Source organism: Nuphar pumila, chromosome 1 (assembly GCF_984573655.1).
Source record: "Nuphar pumila chromosome 1, dmNupPumi1.hap1.1, whole genome shotgun sequence".
Lineage (NCBI taxonomy): Eukaryota > Viridiplantae > Streptophyta > Magnoliopsida > Nymphaeales > Nymphaeaceae > Nuphar > Nuphar pumila.
The window spans coordinates 15653286-15674631 of record NC_143249.1 but is presented as its reverse complement, the minus strand read 5'-3'; the positions used below and the strand labels follow the sequence as shown (position 1 = coordinate 15674631).

General features: G+C 38.5%; 1 protein-coding gene and 1 long non-coding RNA gene across 2 annotated transcripts; one reads left to right on the top strand and one right to left on the bottom strand.

Annotated features, from left to right (window-relative positions):
* Positions 1-4523: 4523 nt before the first annotated feature.
* LOC149848108 (uncharacterized) lies at positions 4524-5338 on the top strand. Its single transcript, XR_016432610.1, has 3 exons — positions 4524-4847; positions 4939-5240; positions 5310-5338. It is a non-coding gene; the product is annotated as an uncharacterized LOC149848108 (long non-coding RNA).
* A 7759-nt stretch (positions 5339-13097) lies between these two features.
* LOC149848107 (cysteine synthase-like) lies at positions 13098-14832 on the bottom strand. Its single transcript, XM_090003314.1, has 5 exons — positions 14791-14832; positions 14586-14695; positions 14452-14509; positions 13452-13715; positions 13098-13133 (listed from the first exon to the last, which is right to left on the bottom strand). Exons 1-5 carry the CDS (start codon positions 14830-14832, stop codon positions 13098-13100), a joined length of 510 nt encoding a protein of 169 aa, XP_089859440.1.
* Positions 14833-21346: the final 6514 nt, after the last annotated feature.

Here is a 21346-nt window from a genome sequence, read left to right as displayed (position 1 = left end):
ATTGATTCATTTCAAGGAGAAAAAGAAACTAACCTGTATGGTAGTCCAATATATCCCAAATTTGTGGCAGTACTAAACATAAAAGGAAAAATCAGTGAATGAGACATAGTACCACATCACTTTAAAAGTAAATGAGACATGAAAGCAAAGTGTACACGACCACCACAGAAGGCTGGAAATTATATCAGAACTTGAAAATGGCATACTCTTCAATTTGATGAGGAATAAACAAAATATTCTGAAAATAAATAATGTCTGAAAATAAAATATATCTCTGTAACATGTCACAACAACTTAAAAAGACTGAAAATAAAGTTGATCATCTACTTACCCTCCCATCATATGATAAAGATACAAATATCCATGGTTCCTGACAACTCCATGCAAGACCATATACACAATCCTCATAATCACCATGTGAGTGAACCAGTGGATCTATCTTTTTTTTTTTTTAGGAAGACGACTCAGACATACTTTCAGATGTAGCGACATCACTGCATGGGTGGTGCTGGATGGACCATGTCTGGGGGCGAGAGATTTTCCTGGGAAGTTTACTTGGGTTGCAAGAGCACAATACTGATTGTCACGGTCTGTCCAATAGCTTGTTCCTTGTGAAAAGCTTACCCAGATTGATACCCCATGATGAGTTGATTCCGCAGGTTGATTGGAAGAACATGTGGCTGACAAGGCAATCGTCCAATGTTAATTTGATCTGGTCCATCCAGCCTTGACAGGCTGATGATCATGAAAATGAATAGCATGTGAAGGCATTAAGCTTTGCTTACTCTTTTAATTGCCTAAGATCATGCACAGACCTCGACATCACAAAATTTTCTCAATCAACCAACAACCTACCTTGCTAGGGGTTGGCTGTGAATTTCTACCCCTCAGGAACAAGCCGCTGAGAGAGCATAAAGATATCCCAGAGATTCTCAACTTGGAGTAGTACTCAATAACTTACTGTTGCAAGAAATCATGCATATGATGTAAAAAAAATACTGCATCGTGAACCATAATGCAAACTCTTGGATTTCCATCTCCTCTTACCTCAGAGATGGTGTGACGACATACCTGTATTCATGTGCTATACATCTACTACACAGATTTTCACTATCACATATTATCAGAGCCATTAACTACCATAGTATAACTGGACATGGATGAATTGAACCATTTGTTTGAGACAAACAAATTGAGATTATACAGATATTCTAAAAACCTTTTCAGAGAAACATGAACCGTCAGGCATAATCTCACCACCACTACTGACATCACCAATGATTCCATACTGGAAGGAATTTCTGTTGACTGGAACAAGAATGACCACCGATGTTGAAGCTTTTCAGATGAGCATGGTATCGATCACCTCGAAATCTTGGAAATGAGGAATTCTTGGAACCTGATTGCTATCAACTCCTGCAGCATTCTCAATTCAATTCCTCCATTTTAATATGGACCCCACCTTGTCCATAATGGATTTGACAGGGCTGCGCTTATGAGCCATTCACGCACGGACTTTCAAATATTTCTCTGCAACTATGGGGTTTTCTAGTCGTTTTCACTGTGAATCTGAGTTGATTTATGGTGGAGCTAATGTAGGCAAGACATGGGCACTGTTACTTATGGGGGTGACCCCATTAAACTCGGCATGGCATGATGAAGCCATGAGGATATACATGAGTCGTGATCCCATCCGATCGATGCTAGAACAACAATGATGACCCAAATGAAACTGAAGGGGCTTTCGAATGTCATGATCAAACATTAAAATACAGTAAAGCGCATAAAGAAAATGAATCAGAAATATCTAAAGGGATATTACATATAATCAAAGCAAAACAGGGATTCTGTTACAGCAGTAGGATGAATCGATAAACTGCCGGAATTACATAACCATGAAGACATATCTGATATTTATAACAAACAGCATAACTTGGGAACGAATGCTATAATGCAGGGAAATAAAGTTTTAAAATGAAAATCGACATGCTAAAATATTTTTAATACTTAAGGGAATGAACAGGAGTTAAAGAAATAAAAGGCAAAAATAATGCAAAGGATGAGGGAATCGTAAAACGAAGAAAAGAAAAAGAAAAAAATATGGGAACTCATGGGTTCCTGTTGTTTTTGCACATATGTAGACCAATTTTGCCACCAGCAGAATGATCTCGCACGGGTGCTCTGATGGACCAAAATAAAGGGGAAAACTAAAAAAAAAGGAAAAAAAATTAAAAAAATTGGAGGAGGGGAAAGGTGTTTACCTGATTCAGAAGAGAGAATCGACCCTTTTCTATTATTTTAAGGAGACCCGAGGAAAGAAACTCGGGAGAAAGGGAGTCAAAGAGGCAGAAGAGATCGAGCAGGAAGGCGTTTTCCTTCTGAAATTTGAAAATGGGTTCACTCCTTTTGTTACTGCCGCTGAAATTGAAACTCACTTTGATTCTTTTACTACAGGATCAAGCGATCGTAGCCTTGTTGTAACAGTGGAAATTCCGAAGGAAGGAGCTGCGGGATCTCGTAGATGGGGTTCTCTTCAGAAGGTTTGATCGATCGGGCGATGCTCCTTCCAGACTTGCTTGCTGAAGGGGCGGAAGTTTTCCTCAAACCGCCAGAGGAAGAAGAGAGGATGGTTTGAAGAGGTAAGAAGGGGAAGAAAGATACCAATGGGGAGGCAGAAGATGGATCGTGTTCAAGAGAGAGAAGGCTATGGAGGGGTGAAGGCGATCGTGCATGAAGAAGGGTGCGGGGGTGAGAAGCGGTGGTTTTGAGTTCCCATGTGCAGTTCCTTTTAAAGATGGAGGAGAAGGGTCTGGAAGGGTGGAGGTTATGGATCGACGGCTGAGGTGAGATGATTGAAGGGTTGGCAATGGAGGATTGAGAGGGGAAAGCTGGCAAAGGGTTTCGGTGGATTCGTGAATGGGAGCCGAGAAGGGGAGAGAGGTTTGGCGCAAAAGGCGCTGCCCCCTCTCTCTTTTTTCTTACGAAGGGTTTCCAAAGAAACCCTAAGAAACAAATTTACGAAAGGGGCCCCTTTTGCTTTTAGGTTTTTACAAAGAGGGGGGCTCCCTCGAAAAGTTTTTTTATGAAAAGTGTTTAAACTCATTTTTCCTCGTAATTTTTTTCATTTTTTTAGTTTTTGGTGTTATTTTTTCATTTTTTTGCATTTTTAAGTAAAATCCTAAGATTTGCGAGAAAACAAAGATAAATACTAATTTTTTTGTATTTTTGCAAAAAGTATTTACAAAAAGGAATTTTTTTAGAATTCAAAAGCTATTTTGAGAAAATTTCTTCAGAAAATGCAGTAGGACCCGGGTTTTGAGGAGATATGGATTTAAAGTATTGAATTCGGATCCGAGTTTAAAATTTGAATATATCAATATGGATTTTAATTCAGAAAATATGAAGAAATGACTTGATTTTCTCAGAAAACAAGGCTAGGAGCAAAAAAGGTCATTTTTACAAATTTTGAAAAATTTGAAGTGTTCAAACCGATGCAAAGTTATGTCAACATACACGAGAATACGAGCCCATGTGCTAGGTGGTGCTCATTCAAAGCCCCAAACAGAGACGTGGGATTCAGTGAATCATCGGGGGGGGGGACATACACCACCCTCTTCAGACTAACCTACATGCGATGCGACCATCTTTGTACCTACCAGAGAGGCCGCAACAATGGCTGCTTCTCGTTACGTGAACACTATAACTCGAACAAACACTTGGTGGACACCCTCTTCCTGCACCATAAATCCACTGAGACTCTACACCTCCGACCCCTTCTTCCCTCGACACGGAGCCAGCAACTCCATCTCTCTCGGTTTCGAGGGGCTGGGACACAGGCTCGGCCGTATCGTGAAGGAGCTCGATGGTGCACAACACCCCAACAGGGAGAAACCCACCTCGGACGTCCAAACCCCACCGAAGGAGGACCAAGGGAAGGACCCAATGAGGCAGAGTGGATTCGAACTCGAGATCTCTTTCCCCATACCCGAATGGATTGCCTTTGTCGACGTCTTGGTCGAAGGGAATTACTTCTCTGCAAAGAGTTGGGGAAGGGGCTCTTCTTTTCGAAGGCAGGGCCGCTTCGATGGAACGCGAGAAGGGGAAGGATGTTGAGGCGATTCTCTCTCGTGGGTTTGCGGGCTTTGCGTCTCACAGGGTGGATTTGATGAGGTAGTGTGGTTTTCTGGACGACCCACGTCTTCTTTTCTTCCCCCTGTTTTCCCGATTTTGTAGATCCTAAGTCCGGTTTTTGAGAGCTCTGGAGATCCGAAAATTGGAGTTTTTTGGGGTTCACATACGGAAAAGAGTTTGAATTTGATGGTTGGGTACTGTGAACTCGAGATTCGGATGTCTATATTTAGCTTTGAACATGGAAGGCTGAGATTCCAATGCAAAGTTCTATGCCCTGCTCGTGATGTATTTGTTGTATGTACTATGTACCTCATAGTATGGGACGTACTAATCCTTCGCTTGGATAATTTCTCTGTTGTTATATATGTTCTTTTATGCATCACCCACTTACATTTTTCAGGCGCATTGTTGAATGCAGAGTTTGCACAGTTTATCTTATATGTTATTTACGGGTTTCAGTTCATTCTTGATATATAAAACAGTCAGGGTTATATTTTTGTCGATTTCTTCTGCAGAATTCTGCAAGCGATGATGTAAGGATGGCATTAAGATCATTATAGGAAATCCTATTATGACTAATTTACTTGTTAATTTACAGGCATCTCTCTAGGAGAGATATCCGGTTGATGGTGGCTAGCGGTTGTCCCAATCTAAATCCAAAAATCATCACATCAAGCAAGCGTTTGAGGGCTTATGTTCGCGTTGATGAAGGAGAAGTAAGTTTTGCTAATTGGGACCATTTCACCTATTAGTATGCAGTTATCCATCTCAAAAGTTCATGATGCTGTCGCTTTTTTGTAACTGCAGGTGTGTAGTGAGTGTAATCTCAGAGGTTCTTGTAGTATGGCATATGTTGCCCCTTGCAAAAAAAGAAACAGCCCGTATGATTGATGTTCTGAGGCTGTTGTTTGTACTTGGTTATGTTTCACAGTTTCAACCGTCTAATGGCCATTCACAGAAAAAAAGCACCAAGTGGCCAGCGCGTAGACTATTGAGCCAACTGGTTGAGTTAGGAAAACTTCCCTTTAATCTGGATTACAAAAACTCTATGTTGACGATTTCTGTTGGCATGACATGGAGATGAAGAAAGGCGACTGGATATGTACCAAGTGAGTTGATTCTTTGCGTCCAATGTTGCTCCTTAAAAATTCTGTGTATCTCACACTTAAAACTTGCAGATGTGAGTTTATGAACTTTGCGAAGAACAAAAGATGTATGCGATGTGGTGTACCTCCTCCAAGGAAAAAATTGAAGCCTGGAGAATGGGAATGCCCTGGGTATAAATCAAACAAATTTTGCACACTTGATAGCCCCGTAACTATTCCTGAGTTTTTATGCTCACAAGTAGAACTATATCATGCTTATTTTGATTTATTTGTTGGGTTGCTATATTTGCAGATGTGGGTACATAAATTATAGAAGGAACAAATTTTGTTACAAGTGTGAATGCAACCGACCTAACAATTCCGATGGTTTTCACAATTTTGATCCCTTTGATGATATGAATTTCAAGACATACAATGAATGGAAGTGAAAGAAGCCAAACAGGGAGGAAAATGACCTAAACATGAGATTGGATCACCATGAAGTAGCTCCAGACAAATCAAGATCTATACCGTTTGATACTTCATTTCATCTTGACAAGTTTGATGAATATGATGATGGTGATATGGATGTGTAACAGTTGCAGCTACCCTTGCATTATTTTGTAACCAATGGCACTGATCTCGACAAGCTGTGGATTATTAACAGTTCTGTAAGTTGAGGAATAGTTTTGATGGATTGTAAAATGTAAATGATCCTTCTCTAATAATGACCGATGTTAAATTCTTATGTTTTTTCCACTGCCTTGTTTGTGGTCCACAAAGATAGGAGAACTTTGACGGGTGGATACAATTTTCAATGGACAAGGTTAAAGAACTGCATTGTTAGCGTGTCCTTGAAGCCATCAGATCTCTAAGTTTCCGAAGGTACAAGTTATAAAGAATTTCTTGGTTGGTGCCTTGTGTTGTTGAATTTCATGTTTCTTGTGATTAATGGTGAATCTCCACAAAGCTATTAGACTATTTATATTTCCATTCTGACGGGACATCTGTTTAAGCATAGCTGAAAATAGAGAGAGGTATTGCTCAAGTACTCTCTGCTTCACCAATTCAAGGTTTTCTGGTTAATCACTATTGCAAAAACTAAAACTATAGCATAAAAGCAGAGAACTTTGTTTCTTGCCAACTAAATTTAGTTAGGATTTTTTCAAATTATCATTGATTGCTGAAAATAATCTAAGTTATTGTTTTCATTCTATTCAATGTGTTCTTCTTTCCCTTCTGCTTGTATTGGCTCTGGGGCTGCCACAGTTAATAGATCCAAAAACAGTGTCCTTTAAAGTCATGCATGGGGCACATGAAAGCAATTTTTTTTTATTACTTCAAATGAACCAACAATATTTCATTTTATGTTTCCTTTTCATAGTTTTTTCTCACTACTCAAATGCAACTTGAAGAGATGAGGAAATAATGATTCTGTGTCAAAGATGCTATGGTAAGATGGACTCACAGATTTAAGCTGCTATCTCTGAATTCATCCAGCACTTTTTTCGTTAACTAAAGTGTATTTGGTTGTTTGCAATTCTTTTGCCACTTTAAATAGTTTTCATGGTGATGAAGATATAGGTATTTTCTTGGTTCTTGGGGGCGGGTTTGATGGAGGGATCTTTTATTGTTATTTTGCCTGCTTAATTCTTTAAAAAATAATGGATCTTATTCATATTTATGTTTCTAACATCATATATTGGCAGATATGCTCTCTCTCTCTCTCTCTCTCTCTCTCTCTCTCTCTCTCTCTCTCTCTCTCTCTCTCCACGTTGATTACATAGCCAACTAGGAGCCACAACATGTGATAATAAAATTTGTTTCATTAACAGATTGCTGCACGTGTGGAACTATTTGACGGGAGGCAGGTAAAAGGAATATAGGAGAGTGTGAAGGCAGATTACCTGTGGTTTACCCTCAGCAAACCTCCATCAAGGATATCTAGAGGTCCTGTCTGAGACTTTCAGAAGATGGCAAAAGTAGCTGTTAACCTCAAAATAACACTTCTTTTTTCATTCTATGTTATAGTCATGGACTATTTTCAATCGTATGAAACATATTATTTATTTAGCTAATTTTTATTGGATCTGTTTGGCCATATTCACGTGTAATTATTTTTATTCATGATTTTTTATTCATATTTTCACTCAAATTATCTTTTGAAGTTTTGTGATCTTTTCAAGATTGTTATTGCTTATTTTAAAATCTCCTCAATGTCTCCAAGACTCCAAACATTTGGATTTGGAATTATGATGTTTAATTTGAAGATATCAAACATTAGAATCTATTAATATATATGCATGCTGCTGTATTTTAACATCTGTTTTCCTTTTTCACAGTCTTGTCAAGGATCTGAGGTTGATTTTGCAATGTCAGGACTGTTATGCCATTGAGTTCCTTATCTTTTCACCTTCTTATGAAGGCTGTAGCCCCAGATTTTTACCCTTTTCCATCCCTCCTGTGGGAGATGCACTGTATGAAACATACAAAAAAGAAGAAAGAAACAGAGGATGTATTGCTGCCAATTGTTGTGCATACTTTTGTTTTTAACTTTTTATTCTGTTTCATGCAATGATTTTCTTTTTTCTGAAAGCCAAGCATCAAGGATCAAATGAAAAGAGGTGAGCTCTTTGTTGAGTGATTCATTAAACCATCTACTTGTCAGCTTTAAACCTGATTTCATTGAATATTTAGATTTCTGATTGATGTCTTTCCTGGCCACATTAAATGTAGTGTTTAAGTAATTTCCGCTTTTATAACTAGGTGGCTCTGTATTAGTCAGTGAAATTCTATTCATGTAATAACCTTATTTTTTTCTATTATTTATTTGGAATTTTTAACTCCGCCTGTGTAGTTATACACTGCCGGTCCCAAGCCCGGATAAAGGAGGAGGGTTGCGGTAGGCCTGTGACAGCCAGCATAAAAACTTTGTCATATCCTATGAAAATGAACCAATATGAGAATTTCGTTGGGGCGTTCCCTACTGAGCGACGCGCTGTACTCTCTAGGCCCGGAGGCAGTGATAAATGTGCAAGGGTTGCTAGGTCGTCGCCCAGAAGCGACGCGTCACACCGGCGCCCGGGTGTGGTGTCAAATATGCAAGGGTTCCCTCACTTTGTTGGACGGGTGGGGGTAAAGAAGTTAGTCCAAGACCATAAAATTAGGTTAGCCACTTGGAACATAGGGTCTTTAACTGGTAAGTTGGTAGAGTTAGTAGATGTTATGTCTAGGAGAAAGATTGATATTTTATGTCTTCAAGAGACCAAATGGGTAGGTGAGAAAGCTAAAGTGATAGAACCTTGGGGATATAAGATTTGGTATACAGGAATAAATAGGAATAGGAATGGAGTAGGGATTGTTATGAGTCGTCAGTTTATAGATAATGTAGTTGAGGTCCGTAGGAAGGGTGATAGAATTTTACTTATTAAATTAGTATTAGGTACGGATATTATTAATATTATTAGTGTTTATGCACCTCAAGTAGGTTTAGATGATTCCATTAAGCATCAATTTTGGGAAGATTTAGATGGAGTAGTACAAGAGACATCTTATGGAGAAAAGCTTTTCATCGGCGGTGACCTTAATGGACATGTAGACATTAGTAGGGATGGATTTGAGAATATCCATGGAGGCTATGGTATAGGAGAAAGAAATGAAAGTGGAGAAAGGATTTTAGATTTTTGTTTGTCCTATGATATGATCTTAGCAAACACTTGGTTTAGGAAGAGGGAGTCTCACCTAGTAACATTTAAAAGTGGGGTTAATACGAGTCAGATAGATTTTTTCCTACTTAGAAAGAGAGATAGGGGTTGTTGCATCGATTGTAAGGTTATACCAGGAGAAAGTGTAGCTACACAACATAGAGTCTTAATTTTAGATCTTAGAATTAGACAATGCCGCAAAAGGGATAGACATAGGATAGATCCTAAAATTAAGTGGTGGGCATTGAAAGGAGCTAAACAAGGAATGTTTGTAGAGCAGGTAGTTAAGGAAGTTGATTGGTGTCTCGAGGAGGATTCAGAATCAATGTGGAATAAGATAGCGGGTGGTATGAGAAAAGTAGCTAAGGAGGTATTGGGTGAGTCTAAAGGCGGTGCACCACTAGGTAAGGATACATCATGGTGGAACGAGGATGTCAAATTAGCTATTAAGGTTAAAAGAGAGTGTTATAGAAATCTAAGTAAGAGTCGTGATAATGAGAATTTGGAGAAGTATATGATAGCAAAGAAGGAAGCTAAAAAAGTTGTTCGAAACGCGAGGGCTAAGGTATATAAGGAGGTTTATGACAAGTTGGATACCAAAGAAGGCGAGAAGGATATTTATAGGCTTGCAAAGATGAGAGATAGGAAATCGAAGGATTTGGGTATGGTTAGATGTATCAAAGATGAAACGCAAAGGGTTTTAGTCAAAGATGAGGAGATTAAGGAGAGATGGAAAGATTATTTTGATAAGCTATTTAATGATAGTCATGCTCAAGATCTTGGAGACTTCTCCATTCCTTTTCATGAGATAAATCGTGACTTCATGCGCAAGATTCAAAAGAAAGAAATTGCAGAGACTTTGAAGAAAATGAAATCAAGAAGGGCAGTTGGCCCAGATGGTATACCTATCGAGGCTTGGAAATGCTTGGGAGAGAAAGGTTTAGAATGATTGACAAATCTTTTTAACTTGATTTGGCGAACAAATAAGATGCCTAATGAGTGGAGGAAGAGTACTTTGGTGCCTTTATATAAGAATAAGGGTGATATACAAGATTGCACAAACTATCGTGGTATAAAACTCATGAGTCATACTATGAAACTTTGGGAGAGGGTGATTGAGTCTAGGTTGAGGAAGGTTGTCATGATATCGGAGAATCAATTTGGTTTTATGCCTGGAAGATCAACTATGGAAGCTATACATCTTCTTAGACAACTTATTGAAAGATATAGAGAGAGAGGAACAAAGATTTGCATATGGTTTTTATTGATTTAGAGAAGGCATACGATAGAGTACCTAGGGACGTTCTCTGGTGGACAATGATGAAGAAAGGTGTTTCTCTCAAGTACATTAGTATAATTAAAGATATGTATGAAGGAGTAGTAACCAATGTCCGCACTTGTGGAGGGGTGACAACCAATTTCCCGATAACGGTTGGGTTACATCAAGGATCTGCTTTAAGCCCTTTCCTATTTGCAATAGTGATAGATGAGCTTACGAGATCAATTCAAGAAAATGTACCGTGGTGTATGTTGTTTGCTGATGATATTGTTTTGATTGATGAGTCTAGAGCTGGGGTTAATGCTAAGTTAGAATTATGGAGACAGACATTGGAAGCTAGAGGTTTTAAGTTGAGTAAGAGTAAGACTGAATATATGGAATGTCGGTTTAGTAAGCAACGAAGTAGTGATGGGAGTGTAGTGAAGCTTGGTGAGCAAGATATACCGGTGAATGATTATTTCAAATATTTGGGATCCATCATTCAAAAGTATGGAGAAATTGATGGAGATGTAAATCATAGGATAAAGGTTGGGTGGATGAAATGGAAAAGTGCTACTGGAGTGCTGTGCGATCGTAGAATGCCATTGCGGTTGAAGGGAAAGTTTTATAGGACGACTATTAGACCCGCTTTACTATATGGTACGGAATGTTGGGCTGCCAAGAGACATCATATTCAAAAAATGAGTGTAGCTGAGATGCGGATGCTTAGATGGATGTGTGGAAATACAATAAAAGATAAGATTCGGAACGAAGAGATACGTAAGAAGGTAGGTGTTGCACCCATTGAAAATAAGATGCGAGAGAATCGTTTACGGTGGTTTGGACATATTCGGCGAAGGCCTAATGATGCTCCAGTTAGAAGGTTGGAGAAATGGGAAAATATATTAGTTAAAAGAGGTCGGGGTAGGCCTAGGAAGACTTGGATGGAGATGATAGGAAAGGATATGAATGCTTTGAACCTCACCGAGGACATGGCGTTGGATAGAAATGATTGGAGGAAAAGGATTCATGTGGAAGACCCAAAATGAATTTCTTTTTTGGTTCATATCGCTGACCCCAATTGTTTTGGGATGAAGGCGTAGTTGTTGTTGTTGTTGTATTTATTTGGAATTTTTATGCGTAAATTGGTTGATTTGGGCCTGGGATCCACATTCTGGATCCAGATAGAATCTCTACTTATATAGGTGTAACAACTTATATATATATGAAAAATATGTACACAAATGCATATCAAGGGATCCACGATTGGATCCATCCGGATCCACACCGCTAGTGGGACTCGGATCCAACACATGGTTGGATCTCGGACCCGGCCTGCACCCTCTTAAGTGAAAAAAAAAACTCGTAAGTAAAAAAAGGCAGGGCCTACCCGATAAAGTGAGGAGGTAACCTCGCTGTTAGGGTTCTGAAGGAACCCTAACGTGAGGGAAGCCAAGGGAAGGGGTGTGCGGCCGCCGGGAGGAGAGTGGAAATCCCCTTCCTTTTCGGGGGTCGCCCCTCTTCAAATAGGGGCTGAACCCTTTTAATCCCTCACCCTCGTTCTCTCTTCCCCTCTGCATCTCATCTCTCTCTCGTTCTCTTTTCCCCTCTACCTCTCATCTCTCTCTCTCGTTCTCTCCTTCTCTCTTGTTTTCATGCACGACAGCAGGACTGTCGGTGAGCTCCCACCCGTGGCTGACTTCTCCTCATCTCGCCGAATTAATAACTTATGTTATTAATTTTGCATGTTGATTTGCAAATGTAAAAGAGATGAATTAATAACAAGATAAAAAGAAAGTAAAGAACAGTGTAATTTATATTTCCTTGGTGTTCATTCTTTAATATGAGAATCTTGGATATTGCGGTTTTGGAAAAACCGTGAGGATACAAAAATTTCGTGTGCGTTGTTGTTGCCTCTGAACTCGATATTGAGGTTCTTCTCCTGATCACGGTTTTAGGAAGAGTCTGTCACTTTGCCTGGAAGTGGTGTGTAGACACAACTGTTGTTTTGGTATACTAAGAAAAGTGACACTTGTAGATGTTGATGTTCCAGGTGTCCCCGACATTAGATGTTTTTTAATGTTCTGATGGATGATGTTGTTTCTTGATATCGGTCGAGGGCTAAGTTTGGAACTCAGTAATAAAATACAAATTGTGTGTTAAGCTACCCTGGAAACCTAACTTGACCTTAATGATTTTACTCGTTTGGTGTATCCGCGGGCAACGATAATTAAAAATAGGAACTTAAATTGTATGCATTTAATAGGGCACGCATATGGAAAGGGAAACTTTAATGAAAGATAATGAAATATTCATGTATTGCACATAAATCATGCATATTCCTGCTAAGCATTAAAACATGTATATTTTACATGTTCCCTTAATCGTTACATGATGGTGAATGCATGAGGTTTAATTTCTAATGCATGCTAAATGTCCTGCTTATTTAAATTGTGATCCATGCTATTGCTTAATGTTTTTTCATGCTTAGAAATTATTCTCTATAACATGAATACACTGCAAGAAAAACGTGAATTAGCGTCGGGCGCTATCTATCGCCAATATGTCGCTAAACTATTTAGCGACGGATTGGCGATAGATAGCGCCCATCGCAGATTTTTGGTCGCTAATTAGCGACAAAACTCATTTGTCGCTAATCTGTCGCTAAATAACCGACAAACTTAGTTTTGCGACGGATATTATCCGTTGCTATTTTAACGACGGATAATATCCGTCGCTAATCTGTCACAAAATTTAAAAAAAAAATTAAAAAAATTGAAATATAAATACTTCATATCAAATTATATATGCCTAAACAATGCATAACTGTTGTGGGTGACAAACTGCTCGAATGGAGATATTCAATTCCCCTTGCCGCTCCCAGGGCTATTTGCGACCTTGTCTCCCAATTTAGTGGTGTTATGCCTGCTCATCTGCTTCTTGTTCACAGACATTCTATCAGAAGAAAGAAGAAAAAAGAAAGGATACAGAACACGAAGAGACTATCTAGATTAATGTCCTCAAGAAAATCTATCACAATTCAGTGTGATAAATAAAAAACATACAAAGAATAAAAGATCTAAATGCTATCAACATTAATCACAAAATGCCAAGATCCAAATGAAACTGATTTTGCTTGTAAGTAATTGCCAAGAACAACTCAATCAACTTAATAGCCGGAGTAGAGAATGAAGCTACCAAATCAGATAAAAGAAGAAATGGATGAATGAAAGGACAACAAAATTAATAAAAAGAAAAAATGCAATTTTGTACCTTTGGGTTAGTAGGATTTTCAAACTGTTGAAGAATGTAAGAATTCAGAGTCTTTGCTAGCAACTCTTCAGCCTTCTGAAGAGCACCTTTTGTGCCTTTAGCTGGGTCTGTGAGCACTAGTTCAGCTCCAAAAGCCAAAAGGATCGTTCTTCTCTCAAGACTCATAGAAGCAGGCATGGTGATTATAAGCTTGCAACCCTTGGCCGCTGCGATGAATGCCAACCCAATGCCAATGTTGTCACTAGTAGGCTCGATCAAGACACTCTTCGGTGTTCATAAAAACACAAAGGTTGTACATGTCACAGGGAGAGAGAGAGAGAGAGAAGCAATCAACTTGAGTAAGTTCAAACCCGATACATGCTATAATCCTTACAACTAGAATTGATCACTCTAAAAAAAGATACATTCAATGGAACATTGCTGAAGCTACACGGGGCCCAGTAGCTAAATCCGAGGTTAAGATTTGAGAATATTAAGTCCCTATACTTTGCCTCTCGAAAGAAATACCAACAAATGTTTAGTAGAGAGTATTGTAAATAATGTTGTAAAGAATGGAACCAAAAGGCTAAGTTTCAAGATATAAAAGGGAAGAAGTACGAAGTGGTGAGAATGAAGCAATGTCATTTAACACCAAATACCTCAGCAACACGGAGATTTATTTTATGATTATTTCGCTTTTCTTATATAAGTCTCAAGAATAACACGGGAAAATCTTTACAAACTTGAAATATATAAAACGGAAACTAAGAAAAAACAAATTTTCATAACTTAGGAAAAATATACAAATGTCAACAAAATATAGAAACTAAATATAAACGATGGTCATGGAAAATACATTCCACAAGATATTCAAATTGGTGGTATCTTTTCAAATATGGTTGATAATATATTTTTATGAAAATATTGCAGCATTTTTTCAGAAAATACCCAATATTTGTGACGAAGATGTAAAAAGGCCATTCACCAGATACAATACTAAACTTGAAAAGAATTTCCTAACCTGTCCAGGGGTTATATGCTCATTCTCTTCTGCATCGGGGATCATACTGTACCCAATCTTGTGAAAAACAATGTCAACCACTGTGAGCACAGGATAAACTTAAGAAAAAGAATGTATATAGGTCACCATAGTACCTATCCTTGACACTAGAGTATGGCTCTATCGTCTCCAGTGTAGCCGCAATGCGAGCAACACAGCCATCTACAACATTGTTGAGATACACCAAAGGTGTTTTCCCGATCAACTGTTCAAAACAGAGAATAGGCAAATTCAAAACAAAATAAAAGGATGAAGATTCTTCAAGAAGGGACGAACGGGAATTCAATGAAAAAGGCACACCTCGGTGACGTCGTGTGTGAAGGAGGTTGGTTCTTCCTCCATCTTTAAACTGTAAAACCAGAATTAAGCGCTAATCCTTATGATCCCTGCTAACCCAAAGGTCCTCCGGATCAATGCCCCTCCTTGCGCCGGGAAAGAACACCAACTTCTTCCCACCACCACCACCAACAGTTCCACCCATTTTTTATTTCCTCACTGCATCATACTCCTTTAATCTGCCACCACCCACATTGTCTTCCTCCGTGTTTGCCGCCTTCTCCAGCACCACAGGATCTGGTTGGAGCGGCTTCGCGGTAGCCATATCGATTGTGCCCTCTTCCCCATCGAGAAGCCAAATATTTGGGGGTAATTAGAGAGAGAGGGAGAATTTTGCGCCCTAGATATATGGTCTGGTTTAAATCAAAAAGTAGCGACAGAATTTTTTTCGTTGCTAATTTTCGTAAATAATTCAAATGTTAGCGACTGATAGTTTTCTCTAGCTAATCCATCACAAATTTGCGATGAAAAAAATTTGTCGCAAACTTCTGGCGCTAAGTAGCATTTTTTTTGTAGTGATACTTAATTGAAATTATGAAGTTGTCATAATTGTTTTCCTCTAAATGATTGCACGAAATCTTATTTGTATGTGTTATGCTCACTTGTTTTATTAGAAGTATTTGTGCTCAGGATTTCGGTTTTGACACCCTACTTCTATGGTTTTTTGTAGTCGCAGGTGATCAGTAAAACGACTGATTTTTTGGAGAGTTACGAGTGTCACATTCTTGCTGAACGGTTTACAGAGGGTCAGTGTGGCTCAGTTTTTCGTTATTTACTTTTATGTCATTTAAATAACTCTAATATGTCTCTTGCAATTATTGCTTAAACATTTTTTTTTCAAATAAATGGATAATGGTTTGGTTTGGTATGGATGATAAGTGTAAGTGGTGTGTGTGGTTATCCAATTGGGAGTGAAACTGTAAAGGCCCCGGATCTCTGAGAATATTTTCACATTTGTTTAAAAAAAAACTGTATTTTTAAGAGGTATGAGTTGGGGTCGTTACAATTCATCAATGTAGCATGTTGACCTGAGCATCGTGTTCATCAGGCAAATATGCAGAAATTCCACTAATCTTCTTCTTTGACTGGCTAGGGTCAATAGGTTTCATTCCTCTAAGATCTTCACTTTCAAAATTGAACCTTGTTTCGTTGGAACCATGTAAACAAGTACCTAAAACTCCTAGGTAAGTGAGTTTGCATTTATTGGCAGTCTTCTTTAGGTTATAGTAGGTTGAGGGGGCTAAAACCTCATTTACTAGAAAGGAAAGGTGCCTCGAAAAAGGAATAGAATCATGCATCCTTTTGGTCACTCCTATTTTCTTGTTTTTTTGAAGAATAAAATTCATTAAATATCACTAAGAAGGAAATATACAGATTAGCCTGATGACACTAATGAAACAACAAAAGTTTACAAATTATAATATTATACAGGTTGAGTGTCCCCAAGACACCATTACGCTCCAAGGACCCTATTCGCTGGTGGCTCAGCCACGAGAGATCTGAATCCTTCCAACTAAGCTTTGCATTGCAAAACAAGTCAAATTGGATAAACAATATAATTGACTTGGCAAGTTTCTTCTTTCCTCTAAAAATTCTGTTTCTTTTTTCTCACACTCCACCAAGCAGATATCAAGCACCATCTCCAGTCTTTCTTCCAATTGCATGAGAACCTAATAGAGGTAGGCTCTGTTACCAATTGCCTAAGTAGGAGATCTGAGTTGGCTCCATTTTAACATCTGACCACAAAAAAAATTCTTAAAAGAAGGGGCAGAACCAGAGCAAATGTTCAGCAATTTCAGTGGCATTTTCACAAAGACCTGTTAGCTAAATAAATTACAATCTTCTGCAGGTGGTTACTCCTGGTACCGCACTTGCACCATTTATGTTTGGCTTTCTAACCTTTTTCCAACCAAGCATATAAGGTAGAACGGGTCTATCACATACACACAGGATTCAGAGCATGATGAGTAGTTTCCAGGAGCATGATGAGTAGTTTCCAGGCAACCTTTTTCTTATCAATTGTGTGATTGTCAAAATGTTAAAGGAGCGTGTGAGGTTATTTCGAGGGGAAACTGTGTAGCCATTTTGTAAAAGATAACCAACCTTATGGACAAAATACTTTAAGCATTTAGGCAATATTTCACTCAAGTGTCCTCTGAGGAAAGTGTGGTTCCGAAGTGGAAAGTGACGCCTCCTCCAAGCGTGGGGGAGACTCACTTCTCATTTATTGAAAGTGTGCTTCCAATATTATAAGAAACAGGCTTTTCACTCGCTTCTAAGTTGCTTCTCCCTCACTTTATACTCAATTCCTATCGCTTCTCACTTGCTTTCCCCTTGTTTCTCTCTCTTGATTTTTATGTTTTTCATATTAAATTTATTATTTTTCATTTTCACCATGTTTCCTCATCACTTTTTACATGTTTCTTTTTTTTGCTTCTCATACGCTTCCACAATCATATTTTTATGTTTTTCATATTAAATTTATTATTTTTCATTTTCACCATGTTTCGTCATCACTTTTTACATGTTTCATTTTTTTGCTTCTCATACGCTTCCACAGTCATTTCCAGAAGGTAGATTTATGTTTCATGTAATTTTTTGACACTCTTCTCTATTTCCTTATGTATCACTTGTCGTGTACATGTTGCATCGTGATAACCATGACTTGTACACAAGATCTTGAATCTTTGATCAGTATGTTTCCAGTCTGGGATAAGATGAATCTAGCATATAGTCAGCTATTATTTGGATAATTTTTTATGAGCCCGTGTGGCGCCATATTACCCAGGCCTAGGCTACATACAAACTCTTTTCGCGACTATCGATTCTATACATCACCTCATGTGCAACTGCCTAGCCCAAGCTATAGCTTCACACATCTTCTTTATACGCAGGTCACAGTGCTCTTCAGTGATGTATGGAAATGGACATCGTCCGAGTTTTGAGGAGGCGGTAATGCTCGCACCCCTTCAAACCAACAACCCAATTCAACGGCAATGCCATACCTTTGCAGTCACTATGCGATCTCTTGAAAGCATCACTTAGAAGACCTTGTAGGTATCGCAACATATGAGAGAAGATCATTTGTAATCCCAGCCTTGAGGCCAATTGGTAGGTATACATTAATACAGTGAGCAACGATACCCAAATCACTCACTAACGCTTAGAAATCCACTAGTTTAGTTTCGCATCACTATATGTGGTTAGGATCATCTAATACAATCATTGGAGCAATTAACCCTAACTCATTTGCACTCCAGTACAAACCAAACTCTACGCGTGAGATATCTCATGTGAGTAAAGAGGTACTTAACAAAATCTCTAAAAGCAATCATTCTTTGATTCACTACCTGCAACACTTTACTAAACAATGCTCCTCCGTTATGCCGCCACACACCATCGTACCAATGATGAGACATGCTATCACCGCACGTCAGTGATACTCCAATGCATACCATTCGTTATTACACCCGACGCATTTTTCACTCAATGGAGCTTCAACACTTCGTCTATCACATCCCAATTCCTTGATCTGTGACAGGTAGAACGGCTCTATCATATACACACAGGATTCAGAACATGATGAGTAGTTTCCAGGCATTTCTTATCAATTGTGATTGCAAAAATGTTAAAGGAGCATGTGAGGTTATTTGGAGGGGAAGCTGTGTAGCCATTTTGTAATAGATAACCAATCTTGTGGACAAAATACTTTAAGCATTTTCAGCGGTGTTTTCACTCAAGTGTCCTCTTAGGGAGAAAGTGTGATTCCCAAGTGGAAAGTGACGCACTTCCTCCAAGCGTGGGAAAACTCACTTCTCATTTATTGAAGGTGCACGCTTCTGAGTTGCTTCTCCCTCACTTTTTACTCAATTCCTATCGCTTCCCACTTGCTTTTACCTTTTCCTTTTGATTTTTATGTTTTTCATATTAAATTTATTATTTTTCATTTTCACCTTGTTTCCTCATCACTTTTTACATGTTTCTTTGTTTGCTTCTCATACTCTTACACAATTGCTTGAATTCTGCTTTATGTTTCATGCCATTTTTTAACACTAGCTTTTCTCTATTTCCACTTTATATATTACTTTCGGTGTCCAATTTGCATCTTGGTAACTATGACTCGAACATAAGATCTTGAATCTTTGCTCAGTATGTTTCCAATCTGGGATAAGATGAATCTATCATATAATCAACTGTTCTTTGGACATTGCAAAGGCTATGCCTTAAATGAAAAGTTGATGATCCAGTTACAATGAATTTTCTTGTTAAAACAAAAGGTGGCAAACACTAAATCATTTTCGTCATTCAAAGGCATACCAAACATCATTCCTTATTTTTTCTCCACAGTTAACCAAAATGGTGGTTGAGGTAAGTTTCATTAGATCTATCTTTTCTTAATCTAAATATTTTGTTTTTATAGTTTTCTCCTTGAAGTTTTCAACCTAATGATTTTAAACACTTATATATAGAATCTATCTCTTTCCCTTTCTTCACTTCTTTTCCTTTCTTTTTCCCAGTCATACACAAACCCCACCGTCGAAGTTAATATTGGGAAGTCAGTGGGGACTGTCAGGGATATAAGTGCCTGACAGTCCTCTCTAAAATTTGCAGCGGCATTTTGATGAGTGTTATTTATTGATGAAGCAAAAAGGATGGTGGTGTTAAAATTTCTAAGTCTCTGCACCCCCTCTCCCTCTCTAAAATTTGCAGCAGCACTTTGATGAGTCTCTCTGTCTCTCTCTCTCTCTTTGTAATTCAAGCCACTTGATGCTTGTCCAAGTGCAAGGCGACGAAAATGATGGACGTGTCTAGCATGAGATATCGGTGAAATTATTGATCTATTATATGCCCCTCAGGATTGCATACAGGGAGGTCTCTTACGAAAAAAAAAATGTATATAAGGTTAGAGTTTACATCATCTAATCTAAGCCACAAAGCCATTCATTGAAGAGGTTATTTAACCAAAAAATAGTTGATTTCGGTAAATGCCTTTGTTTTCTTTTGTCCCATGCAAATAAATGCATTTATAATGCTTAATAGTAGCAATGTATATTTCCATAGCTTGCATATAATAGGAATCACCTCATGTAATAGGTGGTTGGGTAAAGATTATTCCAAGACTTATCACAAAAAAGGATTACTTGGTCCCACAATTAGATTTAGAGACAACAGATATCTTAAACAGTACTCCAGAACCAAATCAGCATAATGACAACCTGGTGCAGGCCAAGTCCATTTGCGACATTGGTTTTGAGGGAACAAAAGACATCAATGTGTGTGTATATATATATATATATATATATATATATATAATATAAATTATGCAGCGACGCAGGTAAATTTCATACTGTCCAGTGATGTGCACTCCTGGTATTGTTCGGTTGGATATCTGACAGGACTGGGAGCTGGATCATAACAGATTTCACCGATGCGACCCAATGAAGAAACTTTTTGTATTTGGATCAAAACCGGGTCCACCACAAAACTCTGGTGAAATTAGTGAGAGAGAAAAAGTCGTGTCAGTTCCCTATTGAACTGTGAGATTGCTTTCTTTTGGATTCTTTTGCATTTATTTTGTAGGCTTTTCCTGTCTATGCATATGTAAACCAAACCCATGTTCAGCCATGCACCTAACTTGATAGCTGTTGCAGAAAATTCATTGGTGTTCAACTTCTTAATTGCCATTACAGGAGAGAGAGAGAGAGATTCATAAAAGCATATGGGAGTGGGACCTCGACCTTCAATCAATGCATGTCATTCAGTTGTCCCCTTGATTGAATTGAAACTACTCCCATACAAGAATTCGGATCATTTACTAACAAGGAGCAGCACCGCTTGGTCTGATACAGCCTTATGTCTTTTGTGTATCAAATCCTGCCCGGTGGTGAGTCATGATCAGTAGAATCCAACCAGAATCAGACCTGGGTCCAGCTAATACATATCTAACTCAACCTCCAAGCTGGTCACCTTTTGGATGTCAAAGTCGGTATATTTGTTAGGCCTGGTAATTATATGAGTATACAGACCCGGATTTTAGACTAGTGGCCAAATCATGTTAGGTATCTAAGATGTTTTAATCATTGAGTCCAAGCTTCTGTCCCAAGTTTAAGCATCAAAACTCAAAAGGCTTGCACGTTTTTACAGCTTGGCATGGTTGAGCCATTGATGTAGCCAAAAGCTTGCCCAGCTACATCACCAATCAATCATTTTGAATATTAAGCAAATTATTGGAACCAATTCCTTGCCAAATATTGTGTTAGTGATAAAGGGTGCACAACAAACCAAGCTAGCTCGACCTTGGCTTGTTTAAGCTCGACTCGAGCTGATCCGTGAAAGTAAATGAGCCGACCTTGTACACAAGTCCAGCCTCGATCTACATAAAAGCGCCGAGCTTGATCAAGCCACTAAACTCGATAAAGCTTGATTAAGATCATAAAAATAGTAGATATAAAATATGTATGCAAAAGTATATGCAATAGTTTTTTTAACGGGTTTTGGACTTCTCTTTGAATGGTCACAG

What these genes read in the sequence shown, in the direction of transcription:
- LOC149848107 (XM_090003314.1), bottom strand. Translation starts at nt 14,832, where the DNA reads ATGGAGGAAGAACCAACCTCCTTCACACACGACGTCACCGAG. An exon ending in TCACACACGACGTCACCGAG is followed by an intron (nt 14,696 to 14,790) that starts GTGTGCCTTTTT and finishes TGTTTTGAACAG; the next exon opens with TTGATCGGGAAAACACCTTT. An exon ending in TACTCTAGTGTCAAGGATAG is followed by an intron (nt 14,510 to 14,585) that starts GTACTATGGTGA and finishes TGTTTTTCACAA; the next exon opens with GATTGGGTACAGTATGATCC.